The sequence below is a fragment of the Mesocricetus auratus genome, unplaced genomic scaffold, assembly GCF_017639785.1.
Source record: "Mesocricetus auratus isolate SY011 unplaced genomic scaffold, BCM_Maur_2.0 Super-Scaffold_100045, whole genome shotgun sequence".
NCBI classification, from domain to species: Eukaryota; Metazoa; Chordata; class Mammalia; order Rodentia; family Cricetidae; genus Mesocricetus; species Mesocricetus auratus.
Window position 1 is genome coordinate 3,488,264 of NW_024429222.1, and position 24,391 is coordinate 3,512,654.

Here is a 24,391-nt window from a genome sequence, read left to right on the forward strand (position 1 = left end):
AGCATGCAATGTTCGGCCTGGTTTCTGTAAGGGAATGCTAATATAGTAACAATAACAACCAAAAGTAAAGGGCTGTCTGGAGCTCACTGGCCAGTCAGCACAAGACCTTATTTCCGATATGAGATGGAGGGTGACTAAAGAAGACCGCTGATGTCAACATCTGACCTTTGACCCCCACGTGCATCTCACTTACACTTGGACATGTATATACATATATACCACGTACAGCACACACACAGTGGCACACGGGCTGGGAGATGGCTCAGTAAGTTACACCCTTGCTGTGCAAACATGAGGATCTGAGTTTGGATCCCTGGAGCCCACATAAAAGGCTAGATGCAGCAGCAGGTACCTGTAAACCCTGGGACGCAGAGACGAGATGATCCCTGGGGCTTGCTGCCCAGCCAATCTAGCCCAATAAGTGACCCAACAGGATTCAGTGACAGACTCTCTTTCAAAAAGTGAGCTAGGAAAGAGTTAGGAAAATGATTCAGGGGTGGCCTACTGTGCATAAAGTCTGGCTTTGAGTAGTGGCAGACAGATCTGAGTTCAGGGCCATCCTGGTCTATATAGTGAGTTTCAGGACAGCCAGACGTCTCTACATAGTAAGATCTTGTCTCCCCTACCCCTAACCAAAATAAACTAGTATATAAATAGGTATTATGGAAAGTGATTTAGGAAGACACCTCTCATCACCAACTGCTGTCCTTGATATGTATGTGTACAACACACACCAAAAATAATATTTTTAAAGCAATTAGCCATGTAATTTCAGCTATAATTGACATGTTATTTGGGTTTTGCCCATTTGGCAATGGTTGCCAACAGTCAGGCTGTGAGTAAGGTGAATTCCCTGATGTGGTTCACCTTACCTGCTAGGTCTATACCCTTAGGGTGTTGTAGCAGCAGCATAGCTGTCGACTGGTATTGTAAACCAAGGCCATGATAATAATAGTGCTCATAGAAGTTAGGATCTCACTTACATTCCCTTCCTTATAATACAGAGAAAATTCGGAATAATTTCTTTTTTCTTTCCTTTTTTTTCCTGTTTTAGTTACATCCCAGGGAAGATGCCTGCATCCCTAATACGAACTATGGTGTTCTCCTAATAGAGTTTTTTGAATTATATGGACGGCACTTCAATTATTTAAAGACTGGCATCCGGATAAAGGATGGTGGTTCCTATGTGGCCAAAGATGAAGTACAGAAAAATATGCTTGATGGTTACCGGCCATCAATGCTTTATATTGAAGATCCTTTACAACCAGGTATTAAGAACAAATAACTGTGTGGGCTTCAAGGAGGGAGGGAGGGCGGGCATCACAGCCGGCCAGCAATGGCACACACTGTTAATCCAGCACTTGGGAGGCAGGAGCAGGCCAGTGTCTGAGTTCAAGGCCAGCCTGGTCTACAGGAAACTCTGTCTAAAAATAACCAGAAAGAAAAATGGATACTTTCTAATTATACCTTTTTGTTCAAAATATTTTCTTAAAGCCAAGTAGAAAAGGAATTATTTGGGGGCGAATTTGTAGGCATCTCACATCATGGACTGTTATTTCAGCCAGTTGTCCTTAGGCAGCAGAAGCATGGGCAGAAAGGTTTCAAGAGGTTGCTTTTTTATTTATATTCTGACTTTCTAATTTTGTGTAGCCCTTCTCTACTTTTCTAGCTTTGGGAGTGGCTTGGAAGAAGTTACATGTATTTGCTTATGATTTGGGAAGTATGTATATAGCTAATGTAGACAAAGAAAAAACAAAGAAACAGCACCCTTTCCTACCCCATTATTTTCAGTTTAACTTGGTTCTGTTTTGAGGAGAGAATAGCCAGCTGCTTCTTTGTGTACATGATAGGAGGGAGAATCCTTGTTGGGCTAACATATATGAGGCAGCCATTGCCCTTGCTCTTCTGATGAAGGCTCATCAGCATTCATTCATATTAACCATCCAGGCTTACTTCTCTCTCTATCCATTTCTTGTAAAGGAAATGATGTTGGAAGGAGTTCTTATGGGGCCATGCAGGTGAAACAGGCCTTTGATTATGCCTATGTGGTATTGAGTCATGCTGTATCACCGATTGCAAAGTACTATCCCAACAACGAAACAGAGAGGTAAAAGTCTAGCTCAATCAGCCCGTTGTGTCAGAAGTGGTTGGCAGTTCTTGTCTTCAAATTAATCCACACCTCTTTTGTTTTTTAACCCCATGCAGCATATTAGGTAGAATAATTAGAGTGACGGATGAAGTTGCCACATATAGAGATTGGATTTCAAAACAGTGGGGCTTGCAGAATAGGTCTGAGCCATCATGCAATGGTGAGTAAGATCTTTTCCTTGATGATGGACTGGGTGTTAGGGCTTTTTCTGTGTTGTGTGTATTTAATGGGAAGAAACGTTTTCCAATCTTTTGCCACTTTTTCAGGAAATGGTGTTCCCTTGATAGTAGATACTCAGCAGTTAGATAAATGTAATAATAATCTGTCTGAAGAAAATGAAGCCCTTGGAAAATGTAGAAGTAAAGCCTCGGAATCTCTTAGTAAACACTCTTCAAACTCTTCATCAGGTCCAGTGTCCTCCTCCTCCGCCACGCAGTCCAGCTCTAGTGATGTGGTAAGTGGCTTGGATGCCTTGTCTGCTCTGTGTAGGGTTAGCTGCTCAGAGGGGGGACTGCATCCTTTCTCATCAGGGAATTTTCAGCAGCTTTCACTCTTGTACTTTTCTCAACATTTTTTAAAAAAGAAAATTCAAAATATAGTGAAAGTAGAAGCGCTTTAGTGACATCTTTAGCTGTCACATGCTCTGTTAACATGTACTTGCTTATTATATTCCTAACCCTCTTTTCATTAATTAGCTCATCTTGCTCCTTGATCCATTTCAAAGAAGATCGCAGGTGTTGTCATCCCTCACCCCCGAGCCCCAGTAATGCGCATTTGGTTATTCTTTATGTCTGTTTAAAAGGAAATCCTAGTTGTAATCTCACTAAGTTTTATCGCCTATATTCATATGTTACCCAGCAATACAGATAGATAGATAGATAGATAGATAGATAGATAGATAGATAGATAGATAGATAGATAGTGTCCCCATCACTCCAGGAGATGCCTCATAACCAGCAGTCCCCCGTCTCACCCCCAGAGGGCAGCCTTGTTAAAGAATTTTCTAACCACATGCTTTTTAGATGTGGTTCATAGAAATGTGATCACATAGTATATTTGTAAGGCTTCGTTCACTTTTTATTTTATGTCTTTTGATACAGGGTTCTCACTCTTGTTGTTCTTTCACTGCGTGTGTGTGTGTGTGTGTGTGTGTGTGTGTGTGTGTGTGTGTGTGTGTGTGTGTGTGTGTGTGTGTGTGTCTTGAAACAGGGTTTCTCTGTGTAGCCCTGGCTGTCCTAGAACTCACTCTGTAGACCAGGTTGGCCTCAAACCCAGAGATCCGCCCTCCTCTGCCTCCTGAGTGCTGGGAATAAAGGAGTGCACCGCCACTGCCATTCTTTCACTTTCTTAAACTTGTTTTCTTCTTTTTTCCAACTTGTTTTTGAGCTTCCTAATTGAATTTTTAATTGATAAGATTTGCATATCACCATTTAATAAGGGAACAACTCAGCATTCTCAGCAACAATGTTAAGCAGCTCACAACTGTCTGTAGCTCCAGCTCCAGAGGACAGGGTCCTCTTCCAGCTTCTGTGGCCACATACATGGCCACACACACACAAACACACATAACATAAATGAAATAAAATGTTTTAATTACAGTTTAATAGTGTTTAATGTATTCAGTGTTGCACAGCTGTTTCCACTATTAACTCGAATATTTGCAGCCATGTGTGGGGGCACATGCTGTTTGTCCTAGCACTCAGAAGGCAGAGGCAGGCAGATTTTTGTGAATTTGAGGACTGCCTGAGCTATGTAGAGAGATGCTATCTCAAAAAAAACAAAAACAAATACCCATGTTACTTGGTGGCCTCTCCCCTAACCTCTAATCCACTTTCTGTCTGCATTTTGGTGAATTACATCTTACATTAATTTTTTAACTAAAGAAAAACTTGTTTACTTAAAGTTTAAGGTGGTTTTGCCTTTTCTTTGAAATTTGACTTTAATATGTGATTGCAAAAGTCCTGTTAGGGTCTTGGAGGTACAGTGCTTACTTGCATGCTCCCTGGGTTCAGTCCCCAGCACTGTGTTGGTGGTGCAAGCCTATAGTCCCAGTACTAAGGATGGTAGACGCAGAAGAATCAGCAGCAGGAGTTAAAAGACATCCTGCAGTGCATAGTGAGTTGGAGGCCACCAGCCTGTACCATGCCTCAAAGAAAGATAGTACAAAATTACAAAAGAAAGATAGTTTCATATGGTTGATGGGATGATGGCATGTCATTATGGAGTCATGAATATTCATGTGCAGGGTTTTCTCATGTCCGTGGGCTCTGGAATGGTCTTGTGGGAGAGGGAGTGGATGTTGAGTTAGATACCCCACACCAGGGTACAGAAGTCAGAAGCAGAAATCTGCCTTGAGAAGAGCTGTGACATTGACACGTTAGGGATGGTGTCAGCATAAAGCAGCCAGGAAGCTAGGTTGTAGACTCTCTGAGCCCTTAAACCTGTCATTTTGTATTTGATTGAAGGTATTGGGCCATGCCTGGGTCCTAAGCCCCTCCCTCTTTATTATGATCTTCCATGGTTCTGTAACTTTCTGTAAGTAAAAGCTCACATCAACTGGTACTTAAGTAGATGGATTAACAAATTAACTAAATACGTTCAGTGACTTGGCAATAAATAGAAGCCCATGATAAAATAGACCACGTCAAATGTTAGGAGAAGGGATTGAGAAAATGAGTAAGTGGGAAAGAGCTCTTGCTGTACGAGCAAGAGGATCTAAGTTGGAACACCCAGCATCCACTTAAAACCAGGCATGACTATGTGTGCCTGTGTGTGTCTCTGGAAGCAGAGACATGAGCTTCTGATGTAATGAGAGACCCTGTCTCAAAAAATACAGTGGAGAGAGATAAAGGAAGACACTGAAAGTCATCATCCTCTGGTCTCTGGCTGTGCATGCTTGGATGTGCTCATGTGCGCGCACTTATGCACGCACACACGCATACACACCATTTGAGGAAAGCCTCCGTAGTTCCCAAATGTGTCTGTTTAGACTAGGTAGTACTTAGCTGAAATCATTGCCTTTCTGAATACTGAATATAAAAATTAATAATATATTGCTTTATATAATCCATGTGACTTGTGTTAGGATTCTGATGCAACGCCCTGCAAAACTCCCAAACAGCTGCTCTGCCGTCCACCCGCTGGCAACCGGGTAGGCTCACAGGATGTCTCCTTGGAGGTCTCACAGGTGGTTGGGAAAGTGCAGAGCACCCAAACCACTAGCACACCCAACAGCACCAACAAATCACAGGTGAGCAGAATTCGTGTTTGTCATTATTAGTGTTCAGTATCAGATAGTTAGAATTTTTTTTCAAATTTAAAATACTTATTGAAGCATTGTTTATAACAAGGATGAATCTCCTATCCATCCTTGCTGTAGTTGATAAACTTAAATTCTCCAGAGTGTTGCTTCTCTCTGTGTCTATAAGTTCTATCAGACACACACATTCCCATGCCTTTACTAAACACTAGTCTTTCAGAGTATATTTTATCAGCACTTGTTAACATATCCTGATGGATGTGGACAGATCAGATAACAGTTGTGTTTGTGTGGATTTAAAAAACCACATAAACTTATCCTAATTAATTAAAATTTAATTCTTGCCTAATAAGAGTTAAATCATGAAACATAACTTGAAAAAGCAGAAATCATAACAAGGCTGAATAGTATACTTCATGTTTGATAGCATGGGGTCAGGTTTTTTGATGGCCTGAGTTTAAATTCCTGCTCCTCAGCTATGGGGAGTATGGCTTTGAACATTCCATGTAACTCTCTGTGTTATTTGTCTCATCTGCAGGATGTACTTAGTTCTGTATCTGCCTTATCCATAAAATGATGACAGAAATAGTATGTCTTTTAAATTTCTAATGAACCTTATGTTAATTATTATGAAAAATTCTTAGAACACTTAGAAAATGTCTAGCATATATATTGTATGTGTTCTTTGTTCCTGTTTGACACTTGTTGCTTATGCCAGTTATATGGTAACTGGGAGACAGGTTCAGTTGACTAACAATAGCTTTGACTTAAACAGGCCACAGAGATACTTTTTAGTTGCCTGATAGTATTACTAATTAGCCATCATAAGTAATGAATCAGGCAAAGAGAAGAAACATTGGAGCCTTTTCTGGAACTAGCTCTTTTAAACCAGGCTGGTCTCCAACTCACAGAAATCCTCCTGCCTCTGCCTCCCGAGTGCTGGGCTTAAAGGCGTGTGCCACCACTGCACGGCGGGAAGAAGCTTTTGGTACTGGTCTCTGGCATAAGTTCTTTCTTCTTCCTTAGATGTAGCAGGGACCCTAGGAAAAGGCCTCTTAGTGTTCATTCACAGTGGAGTCCTATTGGCCTCCCAGTGTTGCCATCGTTGTGATTTGACTTGCCCAGTTCCCTTGTACCTCCACAGCCTTAGCGTGGGCATCCAATGCAGATGCAGTGAGGAGGGACAGGGCTGAAACGGGACAGGAGAGGAGTGATGGCTCTGCTGTATTTCTCACTGCTTTCTCCTTCCGCAGCATGGATCAGCAAGGCTCTTCCGTTCTTCCAGCAAAGGCTTCCAAGGTACAGCCCAAACAAGCCATGGTTCCTTGATGACAAGCAAACAGCATCAAGGCAAATCCAATACTCAGTATTACCATGGCAAAAAGAGGAAACACAAGAGGGACGCGCCCCTCTCAGACCTTTGTAGATAGTCGGCGCTGTGCGACGGACTGTCTTCTGTGTGCAATGATCTCGTGCTCAGGACAGTTGCACAGGGACTCCTGGGACGGCAGGAGCCTCACACTGTTCAGACGTTGATTTAGCAACTGCGTTTTTTCCCAGCTCGCCACGGAATGGATCATGAAGACTGACAACTGCAAAAACAAAAAGCAAGCAAAAAAGGGGGAAAAAGGCTGCTTATTTGATAAGTCATGTGCTACAACAGGGTCATTTTAAGATTTAAAGCTTGAATGTAAAATAAATATATTTCTCATTGGCTTTATGCAGAGTTATAGGGACTAGTACTCTGTGGGGAGGGTGAGAGGAACAAAAAGCAGTTTCAAGGAGATGGGTGGGAAGGCCAACAAGAGCATCTCATAGGAAGCCAGATTCCAGGAGCAAAGTGATTTGTGCATGTTTTTTTTAAAAATAATTTTGCATATATTTGCCATTTTATTGTGTGTATATATAGAAGACCATATAGGAAACTGATATTTGTAATAGTGGATTTGTTAATACTTTTTACATAACATTACTGTTTGAATTGTAAACAGATTTTTTTCTCAGGATTAGTTTGAAGAAGAATCTGAGTTGTCATCCTAACACTCATTCGCAGGGAAGTGATTAGCTCTGTTCCTCGGTTTGTTTTCCTCAGCATTGAGATGACTTCATTGAACCCGTGTGACCTGCTGCGAAATTCTTTCCTCTCTAAGAAAAGGTTTATGGTGGCAAATGATGTTTATTTTATTTTGTATAAAAGAAAAAAGTGTGCTCTGTACTTCGTGCATACACTGAACATTCTCTGGTCATCTCCGAGAATTGACTCAGCTGTGCTTGCCAGTGCTGCTGTCTTCTTGGGTGCTGGGCAGTAGCAGGACTGTGTGTGTTTCCTTCGCAGTCTCTTCCCTCCCCCTTCTGCCTCCTAGGAAACAGACGGCCACCCTGGGCCTGGGCTGTCCTGTCAGTGTGACCTCTAGCTCCACAGACCTCGCATGCTGGCTCCTCTGACCCTGTGTGCTCTGTGCTTGTGGTGTCGTCTCTCATTCTTCTTAAGTTCATGCTTACTACTGTGGGAGAGAGTAACTGCAAACAGCTTTAATTAAATCACACTTATAAAAAAACCTATTTTCTTATACTCCACTTTATGCTTTTGGTATTGTCGATCTTTAAAAATTAAATGGTCTTTGATAATGGATCGATTTTGTATTGCCTTATTAAGACCAAATACTTCTGTCATCCCATTCTTTATCCTCTGTGTTAATGGAATTGCTGTCTTTAATTAAACTTTGTAAACACTGGCTTGTTTTAATCATCCTGTAACTGTTGGCTGTGGTCAGTTGTGAGTACAAACGTGTAACCTTGTTACTCATCACCTGCTGAGTCTGACACTCAGGTGGGATACTTAACATAATGGGTTGTATGTGCTTGTCATCAAAGTGGCTTTTAGAGGTGAAAGCCCTCATGTCTAGCATCAGTGTGTGTGGCTCTGTTCAGTATGGCCATTTCCGAGATGAGATTCCTTTATATTTGTATGTGTGTGAAGTACCGTTGGCTTTTAGGGATTTCTTTTATATATACTTATGAAATACTGAAGACCAATCAGACCATTAATGGACACTTAGTGCAACTTTCTGTAATGAGAATAATGCTATAAAGTAAGACCAAAACCGGTGTCATTGCTGAAATTAACAATTTTCAATATGTTCATATTTTAATTTACAATGGAAAAATGTGTTCCACAACTGGAAACTCACAGTACTGTGTAAACTGTGGAAGATTTTCAATGTGATATTATTTTGACTGTTTTAAATTTTAGAGTCACATTTTATTCTGATCAGAATTTTTATCAAGATGTTGAAGTTCTGTTGTTTTGAAACTAGTTTGTCATAACATATTGTGCATAATCACAGTATTTATTTTGTAGGGCTTGTGAATGTGTAGACTTACGTTTACTGCTAAGGGAACAATTATTTATAAAATAATATTAAATCCAGTATTAGCTGCCTATTTCAGACACTTAACACCTGCAGAGATGTGTGTTACATTCACCACACTGAAGTTTTTTTAAAGCGTCACCCTCATTGTTGAAAGTCAATGTACTCTTAGGGTGGGGATTAGTGTCCAATAAGCATGTGATTATATTAAGGTGGTGGTAGCGGGAAGATAATCTTGATTCCATTGGGAATCTTAGGTTTTCGTAAATTTATTGGGAAAATAGTTTTTCCTGTACTGCTGACGTTTCTTTTTGGTAAACAGTATCTTTCTAAAAGAAAAAGCATGAAGGAGAATTGAGGTGTATACGTTTCCTCAGATGACCAGCATTGTATTCGTGAATACTGTGTATCTGGAATGAACAGCGTGGAAGCTGTTCATTTTTCAATCTGAAGTAAAATACTTTCAAGAACTTTTAGTTTGCCTGCTCATTTGTTTTGTACGTTTTATCTTTGCATTTGATTCCCATCTGTCTGTTTTGAATTTCAGTACTTTTGATGAAGATTTCTGTAGCTGTCTCATAAACGTACCTTAGTCACTCTGGTTGGTCCTTCCATACCCATGGATGTTAGCAGCATTCTTTGGTGCTCTTAGAGGGGAATTGTACAGATACTGCCGCCCTGTGGTGACATTTCTCTGGTGGTCATGTCTGTGCTAGTGGGATACCAAGGTGTCCCCAGGGAACCTCAGTGTTCTTTGGGTAAATTGCATCTGAAAGAGAGTTCCTTTTTCATTGGCATTACAGTGTGCCCAGGATGGTTCCTGGTCTTCAGCATCTTTTGGTTGAGGATTCTACACTTAGTTTTCGAGTCTAGTTTTCATCTGTAGGATCTTTAACTTTTAAACTATCCTTAGATTATGTGTATAAGTGAGTACCTGCATGAACGTGTGTGCTCCTGTAAGTGCAGGAGCCCATAGAGACCAGAAGAGCATGCTGGGTGTCCTGCGACTAGAATGACAGCTGTTTGTGTACCGCCATGTGGACGCCTGCCAGAGCAGCAAGCACTTGTGACTGCCGTGTCGTTATCCACCTCTAGATGTTTGGTTTTTATGTGCATTCCCTCCTGTCTTAAGTACTTGACCACATTATATATTTGTCCTGTTTTAGGAGCCCCTCTCACATTTAGGTCGTTTGGTTAGTCCCAGATACTCCTGAATAATGCCTGGATCATGTTGTTTTGGGGGGTAGGGTTAGAATTTTCTAACTGGGAAGTTAAGACAGGCTGTAATCCAGCTGACTTCAATCCTCCTGCCTCAGCCTCCCAGATGCTAGCACTAAAAGGGGTGTGTGACAGCTGTTTGGGAAGGGCATTTTTAATGGGCTCTTTGCTCTAGTGTTCAGTCTCTTCCGTTCTCGTCTCATTCCGTCCTGTGTGATGCTGAGTGTGAGTGAGTTGTGTGTAATGGCCTTTAGTCTAGTGCTTGGGGCAAGAAAGGTGGAAAAGGGCATCGCAGGACCCTGACGCTGCAGCATGTGTTCACTGGGTGTCTACAAGTTATCACCATGGTGCGTTCCTGGGCGATTTTTGCAGCTCTGGAATTTGGCTGCTGACCTCAGTTCTTCTTGTTTGCTTGGTCTTTGTGTGTTGCCCACAAACAAAGAATGTTCGAAGAGAATTGGTTCTTCTACAATTAACTAAGAATAAGCTACCCAGGAGACAGTCTTTTTGTTGTTGTTTTGAGACAGGGTAGATCAGGCAGGCTTCAAAGATCTGCCTGCCAGCTCCTCAAGTCCCAGGTAAAGGCTTATGCCACCATGTCTGGCTTGAAACTGTCTTTTTATTGTTGTTGTTGTTTTTCAAGACAGGGTTTCTCTATGTAGCCCTGACTGTTGTGGAACTCTGTAGACAAGGCTGACCTCAAACTCAGAGATACCCCTGCCTCTGCTTCTCAAGGTGCATGCCACTACTGCCTGGCTATTGGCTATTGAAGCAGTCTTAATGAGAAAGCAACATGCACAGGAAGCAGTTTGTGAGCCAAGGCTTCTGTAGGACCTGCCTAGTGGAAATGTTACCCGTTATAGTCACTGTTGTAGTTTCCATCAAGTAACAGTCATCTAGTGGAGTGTTAAGAAGACGGAGTGTGAATCTGGGAGCAGGGTTCCTTGGGAAGTATTATCACCTTCCCTCTTCTGAACCTCAAGAACTCCAGAGTCGTTTCCTGCACTTTGTCAAAGTGTTTGTTGCAGGGGTAAATGTTAAAGAACACATTGAGAATGCACTTTAGGATTTCTCATAGCTCAGACCTGACACAGAATTTCCATGGAAGCCTGCTTAAGACCTGTTTATTTTACTGTTGTTTATTTCACTCTAATCAGAGGTGTGTTTTTGAGTATGTATTTGACCTCAACATGTACTTAAGTGTTGTCTTACTGAGTTTGCTCTAATCCCTAGTCTAAAAGAGGCGAGAGAGAGGTGGCAGCAACTAGCTGCCCTGTTGCGGCTTCAGTGTGTCCTTTAGTGTGAACTTTGGGGGATAGAGCAGGGGTTGGTCTCTGAGCTTGTGTGTTACAGTGAACGTGTTATTGGTAGTTGATATTTTTCATTTCAGTTTTTTAAAAAAGAGAAATGGGTTTTATAATTTGAACCAGACTTACATTTCCATTCCATTCCTGTCACTGTCATTCCCTTGGCCGTGCGTCCCCGCAGCCTGATGGAGAGGGTCTCTGTTAGAGAATCTGGAGGAACTCAATGTTAAAAATGCTGTGGAGATGGTGGGGCTCATAATGGTTGCTCCTTGGGGGCGGTGGGGAGTTGGGGGAGCATGTTGCAGCCAGTACCAATTACTGGGGTGGTGTAGTGCTTGTCTCCTAGGACTCGGTGCCCAAGCCTGGGTTGTCAGCCCCATTCTTGAAGTGCAAACTCCCTTCCTCTTTCCTTGGGTGCCTAGATCAGTTTAACCTTTTACATACAGCTTCAGTTGGCCGTGAAGCTAGGTCTCTAAATCTGATCTCTGACTTTTTTTTTTAAAGACTTATTTACTTTATGTGTATGAGTGCTTTATCTGTATGTACAATTTTATACAGATTCCACTATAGATGGTTGTGAGCCACCATGTGGTTACTGGGAATTGAACTCAGGACCTCTGGATGAGCAGCATTAACCACTGAACTATCTCTTCAGCCCATCTCTGGCTTATAAGATTTCCTCTGTTAATTATACTGAACTTTTCAAGTCAGTGAAAGTCTACCAGTTCTGTGACTCTCCACATTTTACTGACTGCTGAGAAGAGCAGTTTCTTGGTGCATTGTTAAAGGGGGAAGGATATATAGCAGCCAGTGTTGTTTCTGGACATAGAGTGGGAACTGCCACTGGGATCAACATTTTTCTCTGGTAGCATATCCTATAGACACATGCTTAGCAGTCTGGTGAAGTTGGTTTGTATCTAACCCACTCTGTTTATTTTCTTCTCTGATAGCATTGCCTTCAGTGTTAAGCAACGCAGACGCCCATGAGGTGCTGGAGGTCTGAGTCCTCAACTCTCCAGTCTTGTCTAGTTACCGCTGCAGAGGCACTAAGGAATTTCCCAGAAAGAGATTTGATACAAATGGCTTATGAAATCTCGACATTTCCTGAGGCCATGTGTCTGGGCACCAGTGATGAAAACTGAGCGAATTTCACACCTGGAAGCGTTCTTTTTTTAAGCTCACAGTGTCTTCAAAGATGTCAGTTGTTTACCTTGAAAGTTTATAAATTGCACTTCTATGCAAACACACCCCATCCCACGGGGCTTATACACAATCTGCAGTTCAATAAAGGCTTTGTGCTTTCATTTATCTTCAGAACCGCTGGTATGAGCTTTTATGTAAAGCCCAATTAGCTGCTTAAGAAAAATTGTAAATACAGCCTTGTTTAGAGTAGACATTTCCTTGCTTATCCAGTGTTCTTAAAAGTGCTTCCAGTGAAGGGTGCTTGATACCCTGCCTACACAACCAGTACAAAGCTGCACACAGATGTTGGTTATTTGTAAACAGTAGCCCAGTTTTGGGTTTTGTTTTGTTTTGGGCAGTATCTCACTATGTAGCCCTAGTTGCCCTGGAACCCACTCCACAAGTGCTGGGATCAAAGGTATGCCCCCCCCCCCATGCCCAGTCTTACGTTACTTGGTAAACTTGCTGTAAGGAATTTTGATACTTTGCTGTAAATTTGGTGCAAGGCACACAGCCTCTTTGCATAGAACAGAAAGGAAGGGGGCTGTGGTTGTGGGTCAGTGATGGACCACGTATCTAGCATGCTGGAGTCCCAGGGTTTGAGTCTCAGTACAGCTGGAGGAAGGGAGAAGAACAGAAACAGTTGTCTAAGAGGCAGGGTTAGCAGCTGGTTTTTTGGTTTGTTTGTTTGTTTTTAGGACTGCAAGGCAGTCCTTTGGCTGCCTTAGATCCCACTGGGAAAGCAAGCTGACTGCTGTCAAGTTGCTCAGCGGTGTATACACTGGCTGGGAGGAGCAACTGTACTAGCAGATTTCCGTCTGCTTAACTGAGAGCTCGCTGAGAAAGCCAGACTAGAACCCTTTTCAGTAGCTTTCCTGCTGATCCTTCAGTACACGACAGGATGAGACGATAACAGGCAGTTCTAGCATCTGCCAGACACAGTGAACTTGTGCATATGAAAGCTCAGTTGGAAGAAATAGGTAAATACCTAAATCAGGTATCGGTTTGCTGTTGACTCCCCAGTGCTGCTTAGCCATCCGGGAGCAGCCTAAGCTGAGTTTTGTGCATTTACCCATATCAACGTCTGTTGGGTTTCTTGTGTTAGCGTTGGTTGTACAGTGCCTGCATCTCCCTTGCTGTCTGCACATGTGCAGAGCTCGCCCTTACTGTATATTGTACTGGCTGGTGGAAGTTGCTTTAGTGAATCACCATGGTAAATGCCCTGACACTGCACTCCCCAGAGCTTTCAGCTTGCCTTTTGAGATACAAGTTTTAGGAAGTTGGCTATGACACTTTTGAACCAAGTTTGCTGAGAAAATAAGAATCCCTATCTTCTTCACATGAAGACTTCCTATGTAGGCTAGGCTGACTTTGAACTCAGGGCCAGGATTATAGGTGTGTATCGCCTCACCTGCGTCGGTGTTACATTCTTTCCAGACAATGTAAGTTGCTTTGATAAGTTTCTCCTCTTTTTTTTTTTTTTAAAGCCAGGATCTCAGGTAGTCCAGGCTAGCTTCCATTTGCTGTGTATCAAGAGATGACCGAGCATGTACTTTTGATTCCCTTGCCTGTCACTCAAATGCTGGGATTCAGGCGCGCCCCGCCACCCCAGCTTACTGGTTGCTGGAGATGAAACCCAGGGCTTTGTGCTGAGCTGTGTCCCAGACTGTCCTTTGATTCTTTTCCTAGGAGTTAAATGTCACAGTGCAGCACAGTCATCCTGAGCAGCACTCTGTTCCTTTTTCCACACTTGAGAAAATCATCGTTGCTTTAGGCAGAACTGATGAGGGGGAAGGAACAGTTCTTTGATCGTTCTTACCACCTGCCTGTTAAAACTGGTTTTTTCAAGGCAGGCTCTCTCTACATAGCTCCTGCTGTCCTGTAACTCATCATGTAGACTAGGCCAACTGGAGTGAGTTGCAGGATAAGGAGGAAGGGTTCCCAAGTCAGAATAGCTGGATTCTTATTTGAAGCACAGAGGGGCAGAGGTGACCTGAGTTTTGGGGGGACAAATCTGGGAAAAAGAATAAAAGGCAGCCTGGCTGTGGGGAATCTCAGAGCATCGTCTCTAGGCTCTAGGTGCACAACAGTATTTTAAACGATGTTTTCCTTGGATCACATTCTTGAGTCACGCAGCTGGAGTTTCTGCTGCAAAGCCTCCTCGTTCAGTAGTGAGTGAGACAGTCTGGGTCGACCAGCTTAAGTATGGAATGCAACTTTTTTTGGCATTTAATTGGGAACACTTTGCCTTTGAGATAAAATGTCTTCAATTCCCTCAATTCCCTGCTTGTCAGAAAGAATTTCAAAACCCAAGGATCTAGGGTTCAGGAATATTCCACCTGGGTGAGGACAGAGTGGGAGAGTGGAGAGGTTTTTTTTTTTGTTTGTTTTGTTTTTTGAGCCTGGGTTTCAGTGTGTAGCCGTGACTGTCCTGGAACTCTCTCTGTAGACCAACAGAGATCTTCGAACTCACAGAGATCCACCTTCCTCTGCCTCCTGAGTGCTGGAATTAAAGGCGTGCACCACCACTGCCTGGCTGAGAGTCTTAGTGTCATTCTAAGAGGTGTGTGTGTGTGTGTGTGTGTGTGTGTGTGTGTGTGTGTGTGTCTGTGTCTGTTTGCGCACACGCACATATAAAGTTGGTAATAAACGGCCCAGGGACATGTTGGGGTTCAAGCTTCAAGCTGAAGATCGGGGAGGTGAAGCAGCCAGCTACTAGCTCTTACCTCCTCTACCTCACGCTGAATGGGCTGATGCTGTCTTCCTGAGCTTGAACTCTGACCAAGCCTCAGACTGTAGCCTCTCCTCAGCGTGGTTGGAGAATGAATGCCTCACACTGACTTCTTGGTCCTGTCTTCTATATCCCTCTAGTGCTGGGATTAAAGGTGTGAGCTATAATTCTCTTTTAGACTGATTCGATCTTGTGTAGATCTCAGTGGCCCTGAACTCACAAAGATCCATCTACTTCTTAATCCTGAGTCCTAGGATTAAAGGTGTGTATCACCGCCTCCTAGCTTCTGGCTGCTGGGATGAAAAGTGTTTGTCACCACTGCCTGATCTCTATAGCCTGAGGCTGACTTTTTCTAAATCCTCAGTCAAGCTTTAATAAATCATGAATAATGTATCACTACAGTAATGCCTTTTTGAAGTTGTAGAGTCAAAAGAGCAACTGACCATAGGATGGATATGAATGGAGTGGTGTCTTTTTTTTTTTAATAAAAAGTATTTTAGTTTTATATGTATGAGTTTTGCATGCCATGCTCAGAAAGGCCAGAAGAGGGCATCAGATTTGAACCTGAGAGTTAAAGATAGTTGTGAGCCATCTTGTGTTGGGAATCCAGGTCCCCTGAGTGCCATCTCTTCAGCCCCTAGAAAGATGTCTTAATGTTAACATTAAAAGGAAAGGAGGGGCTTATTAAAAGAATAAAGTGGCCTCTCTAAATGGTGTATCAATTTTCAGAACACTGACCACTCAGGTTGCAGACCAGCTGTGCACTTAGGGCTCCAGGAATGTGGTTTTTCTTGAGTGCTCTTCAAGATACCATAAGGAAGATTGCACCAGGCCTCTCTGTTTAAAATCCACTTCAGCACTACAGTGCTTCCAAGAACCAGGCTTAAGTACTCAAAAAAGAGGCAGGAAAGGCTTTCTGGCTTGAGAGGCAGAGGGCAAGGGAAAGGTGGAGGGTCTTGGACTTTGCCAAGAAAATGCTTGTAGCTGGGGGCAGAGCTTCAGTGTTGTCGTAACCCTGAAACTTTCTAAATGTCTCCCCTAACTTCTGGGGTAGCCACTTCCAAAGTTAGGTGAGTTGTTTTTAGCCAAGAGTGTGAGTGTGTGTGTGTGTGGGGGGGGGGTTATGCTGCCTCTCAATGACATGTTCTGCCACTTCTCAATTTTTAGGCTTTGAAATTGTTGACTTCCCAATGTCCTAAAATCTCTGACCCATGCCACCTCCTACTCCCTCAGCACTGCTTTCTTCTTATTTGTTTGTTTTGGAGACAGGTTTTCTCTACATAGTCCTGGCTGACCTGGAACTCCCTCTGTAGACCAGGCTGGCCTCTACTCCCTGAGTGCTGGGATTAAAGGCGTGCGCCACCACTGCCCAGCCAACTGTTTTTATTTTTTTCCAGGAGTTTTAGTAATTGAGCCTACACCTCATCAGTGTGTGAAACTCCTGTCGACTACTTAGCCGCACCAGGTGTCTGTCAGGCACCTCCGTCGCCTGAGGCTGGGGCGGCTTGATGTGACACACGCAGGCGCAGGCGTTGCTTGGTCTCACAGCTCCCTGCACTTGGGAGATCCTCTCGGCCTGTCCAGGAGGCGGCTTATCCTGTTTCCCGGGTTTCCCTCTACATAAGGTCTTGCTGGGTCCAGCACCTAGCTTCCTGAAACACACTGTGCAAGCTGCAAGCATGTGAAAAGTGTTCTGCATTTGTGTTCAGTTGTCAGTTTGGTTGGATGCAGAATTCTGGGCTGGGAAACATTTTTTTGGGGGGGTGAGGGTTGAGACAGGGTTTCTCTGTATTGTTTTGGAGGCTGTCCTGGAACTCGATCTGTAGACCAGGCTGGCCTCCAACTCACAGAGATCCAACTGCCTGTGCCTCCCAAGTACTGGGATTAAAGGCACCACCACCTCCCGGTAGGAAACATCTTTCAGACCCTGAAAGCATCATTTTCAGTGTGCTAAGAGCCCATGCTGGTTTGGTAATGCTTCCTCTCTTTCAAAATGTTTAGGGCCTCCTTGACCCCCAGTGAAAAATTACTGTATGAAAATTGAGTATTGTGCTGGGTGTTTTACAACACGGGTGTGTTCCACCTTGTGACACACATCCTTCAGATACTGGAAAATCCTGAATTCTCATTCACTCCCATCCCTTCTGCTTCCCCCGGGACTCCACGTTTGTTCAAATACTGGGTGGCCTGGACAGAATCTCTAGTTGTCTATTTTTGCTTCCTGTGTAAGAAAACGTATCCAAGACCTAAGATAGAACAAAACACAACTGGTAAAAAAGTAAAAAAATAAAAATAAACCAATGAGGGGCCTAGAGAGATGGCTCAGTGGTTAAGAGCACTGGCTGCTCTTCCAGAGAACCCTGGTTCAATTCCCAGCAACCACATGATGGCTCACAACCATCTGTAATGAGATCCGGTGCCCTCTTCTGGCCTGCAGGCCGAACACTGTATACATAATAAATAAATAAATCATTAAAAAAAAAAGATTCCTCATCTGGGCCCATGTGTGCCACAGGAGGCAGGCCTGCAGATACAGGGATCCCAAGGCACCTGGAGCTCACACGGCCTATAGGTTTTACTGTCTATCTTACTGGGTTTGGGATCTCCCATGCCCACATTCCCCTTGGCATTCTGGTCTTCTGTGCTCCCACCAGAACGGCCCAGTAAGCTCTACTTACAGCTTCCTGGGGCTTCGTTATCCTTTAGCTCCCAGCTCTTCATAAAGCAGTCCTGAAGGCTGATGAGACTCACGGACAGATTTACAACCCCACCTCTCGTCTCAGTACCAGTTTTCTGGATTAGTCAGTTTCTCAGTGCTAGGATCAAATACCTGACAGATGCTGCTTAATGGGAGAGGGTTTTGACTCATGGTTTCAGTACATCACCTCGAAGAAGCCATGACAGAGGGAACTGGTGGGACTTGGGGAGCAGAAACTTAAAGCAGCAGCGCTCCCAGGTGCTGCTGGGCCAGGAAGCAAAATACTCAGGCCAGGCTAGAGTCAGAAGTGGCTATAACTATCACGGGCCATACCCTCCTAAATGATTCACGGACTCCTAAAACAATGCTGTGGAATTGATGGGTTACCTTCCAGATTATTGCAACAAGATGATGATCTCTGGGTTGGGACCCATTAGAGTCTCCTTTCTTTCATGTAAGAAGGGTTCCTGGTCCCAGGATCCTACTAGGCCAGACAGCTTCCTCCCCTCTGCTTGTCCGAGGATCAATCATGTACCGGACACCAGAGTCTCAGAACATCCCTGAGCAGATCCCACTAAGGCTTTGAGTCGGCTCTGAAAAGACATGCATAGCAGATGCCCCGGACACTTCCAGCAGTGTGGAAAGCCACTCATAGACACCAAATGCCAGGACAGAGGCCTGGGGAGGTCCCAGCTGAACGCCCTGCTGGGTGGGCTTGGCTTAATGGTGACTTGGAGTCATACCTTCTTGCTTGTCCAGCCTCAAAAACAGGGTAGATTCTTTTCCGGGGAGTAATTTTTCGAGACAGGGTGTCTCTATGTAGCCCCAGCTGTTCTAGAACTCACTCTGTAGATCAGGCTGGCCTCGATTAGTGATCTGCCAGCCTCTGCTGGGATTAAAAGTTTGTGCCACCACCCAGTCCTCCAGGGTAGGTTTCCCCCCCCAACTCTGGTGCCCCACCCTAGGTTACAGGGTCACCATGGGGTTATGCACCTACTTTCTTAGGCTGGCTTTGTCTTCCAAGTGCCTGTGGGTAGCTCTCACTTCAGGCGGTCCTACGAGGTCAAGGTCTGGATGACAAAAGGTTGGGACATCCACATTTGGTAGGAGAGCTTTAGTTGCAGCCTGGAGCCTTCCAGAAACAGGGGCGTGGTCGGAGGGCAGGCGAGATCTGGAGAGAGGCAGTGGAGACATCACTGTCTGGTTTCTTCGGAGGTGGGAATGGGGCCGGGCGTCGGGGACCACGTGGGAGAGGTACTTTGGGAACCCCGGAGATGTAGTCTGTCTGGTGACCTAAGTCTGCGGGCGTGGCTCCCTCCTGCGGACTCAGGGGCACGGGAGATGGCGGAGTTGTGCTGCTGGTAACGGAGCCGGAGGTGGCTACGCGGGGACCGGGTGGGGACGCCGCGGCCTGCGCCCCGAACTCCCCGGCCCGCGCCCCGCATAGTCAGGACGGCCAGCTGGGGGCGCCCCGGCTCTCACACCCGCGGGCGGGAACTCCAGAGCGCCGGGGTCCTCGGCGGCGGCGGAGGCAGGTGAGCGCGAACGCGGACCGGGACGTCCCGGGGCTCGGGCGACGGGCGTGGCTGTGGGGCCCTCGCCTCGGTTTCCGGGAACGGAATACACAAGGTGGCCATGGGCGGCCCGGCCCGGCCTTCTCCGGCCGGGGCGCGGGATCCAGGCAGGCCGCCTCCGCCCCGCGTTTCCCCTCAAAGCTTCCTTCCTGGCCTGGGGGAGACGCAGGAGGCACGAGGCTCTGGACCACCTGGACCCCGGTTCCCGCACATGCCTCCCATGGATAGCTGTGGGCTCTTGATGACCCGGACAGTCTGCTCTGTGCCTGGGGTCTAGCCAGGGGTCTAGGTGGTCGGCTTAGGGACACAGCTCATTGAGGGCCACCATCTAGCTGGAGCCTCCAGGAAGCTGGACCCCGCTAAAGGGACTGGGGTTTGGAATGAGCCGGGCGGGACCCCCACAGCCCCCCACATGCCTTCCACAGGAAGGAAGCCGCAGGTGCTGAGGACCTGGCTAGCTGCCTGATGCCTTCCTCTCAGGGTAACTGCTCTCCTAAAGAGGCCCGGCCCAGAGCCGAAGCTGGCGAGGGGAGTAGGAGCAGAGTCCTGATGCTGGACGGAGGATACAATCAGCAGGACTGCCTGGCCGGCTGTGTGGCCCAGGGAGGGCTGGGCAGCCAGCTCTAGGCCCTCAGATGAGGGAACTGTTGGAGCAGGGACTGCTTTTACACGTGGTAGGGGCCTCACAGGGTAGGGCAGTTTGTGCACTGGTGACTTGAGGTTTGGTTGACAAGAAAGATCAGTCCTCAGATCTGTGAGGAGACAGGCCCACTTGGGAGTGGCTGCTGGGCCTAAGCAGACTGGTAAGCAGCCTCCCCTAGATGAGTTGGGGTCATTATCTGTGTGGACCACTTCCCGCGGCATTGAATTCAGACACCCCAGGCTCTAGGTCATCTTGGTGTTCTATGCCCTTGGAGCTTGGGGGGTAGATGCTCTTCTGGGGCCGTCTACAAAGGAGGTAGGGGGTGAGGTTCGAGCTCTCCAATTCTAAAGGGTCCTGAGCATGCCTTGTTAGGCAAAGTTGGAATCAGCAGCCTCGTTGACAGTTGGGAAGACTGAGGTCATTCAAGATAAGTTAGGCCAGGAACTGGGAGTAAGTCCCAATCTTCTGACGTTCTGATGTGTCAGACCTGTGAACCGAATTCCTATGCCCAAAGGCAGTCTCCAGTGGGCCTAAGATCACCTGTGGAAAGGCCACATTGCTTACCCAATGTGTGTCCACCCTTCTTTCTTCCTGCGTCTCCTGTGCACTTCATCTCTCTTCAGTAGCCGGGCACAGGGGGTTGGTGGCCAATGTTGGCCCCTGACTAAACCCAATGGGCAAGACAGACAGGTGAGTTAAGTTAGTCCTAAGTGGCCCTGTCCTAAAAGGCCACCAGTTGATAGGTGACACAGGGTGTCTTGTCCTTGTCCCCAAGTGCTCATACTGCAGAGTGGCTCGTCTGTGGAGTGTGGTCTTTGTGGAGGAATCGTTGGAGAGGTTTGTTGATGTCATTTATTTATTTACATGGTACTTTCAAAATGTCACAGTGGGGAAGAGAGGCCAAAGTTTTCCCTTCTATGTTCATGCTGGTGGCTTTCCCACAGCAGTCCTGGGGATGTGACTTTGACTTTGCATGAAGTCGGCGTATCTGCTACATCTCCTGTGGGCAGGTCCTGCGGTGTTTTGATCCCAAACGAAAGGCCTGCAACACAGGCAGCAGGCATACCTGCATCTCCTGCTGCATCTGACGTGTGTGTTATGCTCCCTGCTGGGAGCAGGCTGGACCGAGGGCAGATGGGGAGATAAGTGGTTACAGATTTCCTTCTGGGGAACAGTAGACCAAGGATGGAGGTGGAAAGGTTAGTGACAGTTTTCACTTGGAAGCCAGTGCTTCCTGACCCACAAAATGGTGAGTGTGTGGGGGGTCTGGCTGCAGTTCTGGAATGATTCTTCTACACTGAGGAAGCTGAGTGTGTCGGCTGAACCCCAAGACTTCCTCTGTGCATCCGAGACACTGCAGGCTGCACCTCCGATGCCATCTGCGGTATCCTCCGTGCCCACCTCCCAGCCTTCGCTCACCTATTTCTATCTCTCCCATTGGGCAGCTATGGCTGCTTTGGAAAGGGTTCAGGCCTTGGCTACAGTGCTGGCTTCAGCCTTACCTTCAGCCTGGTTAGTCTGTGGGTCAGGAAAATGACCTAGGGCTTTAGGCTCTGACTCTTTTGCCTTTTGAACATAGTGGCCTAGACTGCTGTTTGAAGAAGAGAAAAGGCCACGGCTGGGGAGATAGCCCAGGCCGGACCGCATTAAGCATGATGACCTGCCTGAGTTTAATCCCCAGAGCTCACATAAGAAGTTGGGTGGACCAGGTGTGGTGGCACACTTGGGTTGCAGGGACGGTGCATCTCTGTGTGTTCTGGGCTAGCCCAGTCTAGGAGTTCCAGGATTGCCAGAAAGCGCCAACCCCCATCCTCAGTTTTTCAAGACAGGGTTTGTGTTCTGGAACATGCTCTGTAGACCAGGCTGGCCTTGAACTCAGAGATCCACCCGCCTTTGCCTCCTGAGTACTGAGATTACAGGTGTGCACCACCACTGGCCAGCTGAGAGACCTTGTTTCAAAAACAAAACAAACAAAAAGGCTGAGTGGGAGCGCAAGGAGGCAGAGTTTGTTGGCTGTCAGTCTAGCCTGAGTTCCAGGCCAGCGGGGAGGGGGCGTCTGATTAAAGGAACAAGGTGGATCAGGAAATGGACACAAGGTTGACTTCTGGTCTTTACATGTGCACTTATGCACACTTCCCACACACAATCAAGAAAAGGCAGGCGTCTCTGGTGCCATCCCCCCCCAGTCCCCTTTGTCCCCTTTGTCCCCTTTGTCCCGTAGAGGTGGGGAGTACTCTCTAACAAAGCACACTGTTTATCTTCCAATGGCTAGCTGGGACCACAGCATTCGGGGGTGGCACCCCGCCAGGGCCATAGCCACGCATGGGAGCTGAGCAGGACCCCAGCTAGTATGCACAGAAAGGTGCTTAGCAGTGAACGAGGTGTCTATTATATGCAGCCCCCTACCTGCTTACAACGGGGCTGTTATTGGCCCTCAAGGCCTGGAGACAGTGGACAGCCTGGAGGGGACCCCTCTTGAGCTTAGCTGCCCCCCCAGCCACTCACCTTTCCCTGTAGGGTGACACAAGCACTTCAGCTTCTCTGAGCCTGTTTCTCACACACAGGAGGCCTGGGAGTGGAGAAAACTGGAAGCAGTGTCGCTGGGAGTGAGACATGGGTGTTCTATGATAAGAGCAGTGCGATGGAGGGCTTGTCTAGCCTGTCCCAGGCCCTGGGCTCCGTCCCAGCACTGCGTGCACACGCACGCACACACGCATGCACACACGTACGTGCACACACATGCACGTGCACACACGTGCACATGCACACGTGCACACACACAGAGTAAAGAGCGCTATACAGATAGACAGTAAAGAAAATGGAGCAAAATAGGGCAACTACACAAATCCAGAGAAAGAATATAGAATTCCTTGTTTTAAGTATTTTCTGAAGTTTTTTTTCTCCCCCTGAATTTTAAAACACCAAGGTTTGTTGCTGAATTCAGGATCTTTTGTCTTATCTGCTGAATGCTGGGATTACAGACATGCAGCAGTCTTGAAATAACCTGCATTTGAACTCAGGAAACACTATCTGTTTGTGCTGTTTTGTTATCACTAGTCCTGACGAAGTGTATCTTGTCTCATTGCCAAAATAACTGAGGGACAAGTCTTAATTTTCTGTGTTGCACATTACAGCTATTAAAGAGAGGTTGCATGGCTAGCTCAGGTCCCCACAGAAGATTCCAGGACATCCACAGGAGGAGCACAGTCATGCTTAGAGTTTTCTTTGGATTACTGCTATGCGAATTTACACAAAACCACTGATTTCTAGGTTTTTCCTTTTTTTTTTTTTTTGCCAACTCAGAAAGTCAGTCACTTATATTACCAGTGCTTGGGAGATGGTGGGGACAAGAGGAGCTCAGGGTATGCTGGCCAGCCATTCCAGCCAAATTGGTAGGCTCCATGTTCAGTGAGAGAGAGACCCTGTCTGAAAAAAAAATAAGGTGGGAAAAGTGATTGTGGAAGACATCTCAGTGCCAACCGCCAGCCCACATAGGTGGACATATGTGCGTGCAGGAAATAACATTTAGATTTATTAAGTGAAATAAGGTTTAATTTAAAGTCAGGTCGCACATGTGCAACCCTCCCTGCCCCACACATGAACATGTGTAAGCATATACACATTTCAAACAAAACAGTCAGAATCGGGGTTGGGAGTGTAGTTTAGTGGCAGAATGCTCACCTAGTGTGTGCAAGGCTCTAGGTCCAGGCCCTAGCACAGAAGGGGAAAGGCCATCAGCCGTTTCTTGACCTGTCTCAAAGAAGGCTATGTGTGACCCTGCTCTTTGTGGAGTTGGGTGCTGGAGACCAAGGGTTTTCAGACAGAGCAGCATTCAACCAGGAAGTTTACTGGCTTCCCCTGACCCCCTGGCTGGACGTGAAGGGTTTTCTCAGTGCTTTTGATATTTAATTTTTAAATCATTTTTAATGATGTTGGTGTGTGTGTGGTGGGGAGGGGGAGCCGTGCTGCACGTGAGTGCAGAGGCACGAGCATCCGGTCCCTGGAGCTGCATCCGGTCCCTGGAGCTGGGGTTACAGGTGGTTGTGAGCTGCTGCCTTGCATGCTGGAACCAAACACGGGTCCTCTGCGGTCCTCTGCGAGAGCAGCCTGCACTCTTAAGTGCTAAGCCGTCTCTCCAGCTCCTCCCCCTCCCCAGGCTTCAGTGTTTTTGTAGTTCTGTCTCTGCTCGAACAACCAGCACCCATATCCTTGCACGCAGTGGGAAAACCTTTTCAGGCTAAGCTAGCTAGCATGGGTCC

At 46.1% G+C, this 24,391-nt stretch overlaps 2 protein-coding genes across 5 annotated transcripts in view; both read left to right on the top strand.

Moving 5' to 3' along the window:
- Nucleotides 1-12,618, top strand: part of Tent4b (terminal nucleotidyltransferase 4B) — a 60,080-nt gene extending 47,462 nt beyond the window's left edge. For 2 of the 4 annotated variants that reach the window (XM_005079174.4, XM_013119922.3), the window contains 6 exons: nucleotides 1,055-1,268; nucleotides 1,981-2,107; nucleotides 2,206-2,309; nucleotides 2,416-2,603; nucleotides 5,235-5,399; nucleotides 6,662-9,249. In XM_005079174.4, the coding sequence (XP_005079231.1) occupies nucleotides 1,055-1,268; nucleotides 1,981-2,107; nucleotides 2,206-2,309; nucleotides 2,416-2,603; nucleotides 5,235-5,399; nucleotides 6,662-6,838 (975 nt within the window). In that variant the 3' untranslated portion in view covers nucleotides 6,839-9,249. Of the gene's footprint in view, nucleotides 1-1,054; nucleotides 1,269-1,980; nucleotides 2,108-2,205; nucleotides 2,310-2,415; nucleotides 2,604-5,234; nucleotides 5,400-6,661; nucleotides 9,250-12,254 lie in introns of those variants that run through there. The other 2 variants (XM_040735292.1, XM_005079177.4) reach the window with 2 other exon arrangements.
- Nucleotides 12,619-19,129: 6,511 nt separating this feature from the next.
- Adcy7 (adenylate cyclase 7) overlaps nucleotides 19,130-24,391 on the top strand; it is a 54,542-nt gene continuing 49,280 nt past the window's right edge. The window contains exon 1 of the mRNA XM_040735397.1: nucleotides 19,130-19,450. The gene's annotated coding sequence lies outside the window, so the exon portion shown is untranslated. The remainder of the gene's footprint in view (nucleotides 19,451-24,391) is intronic.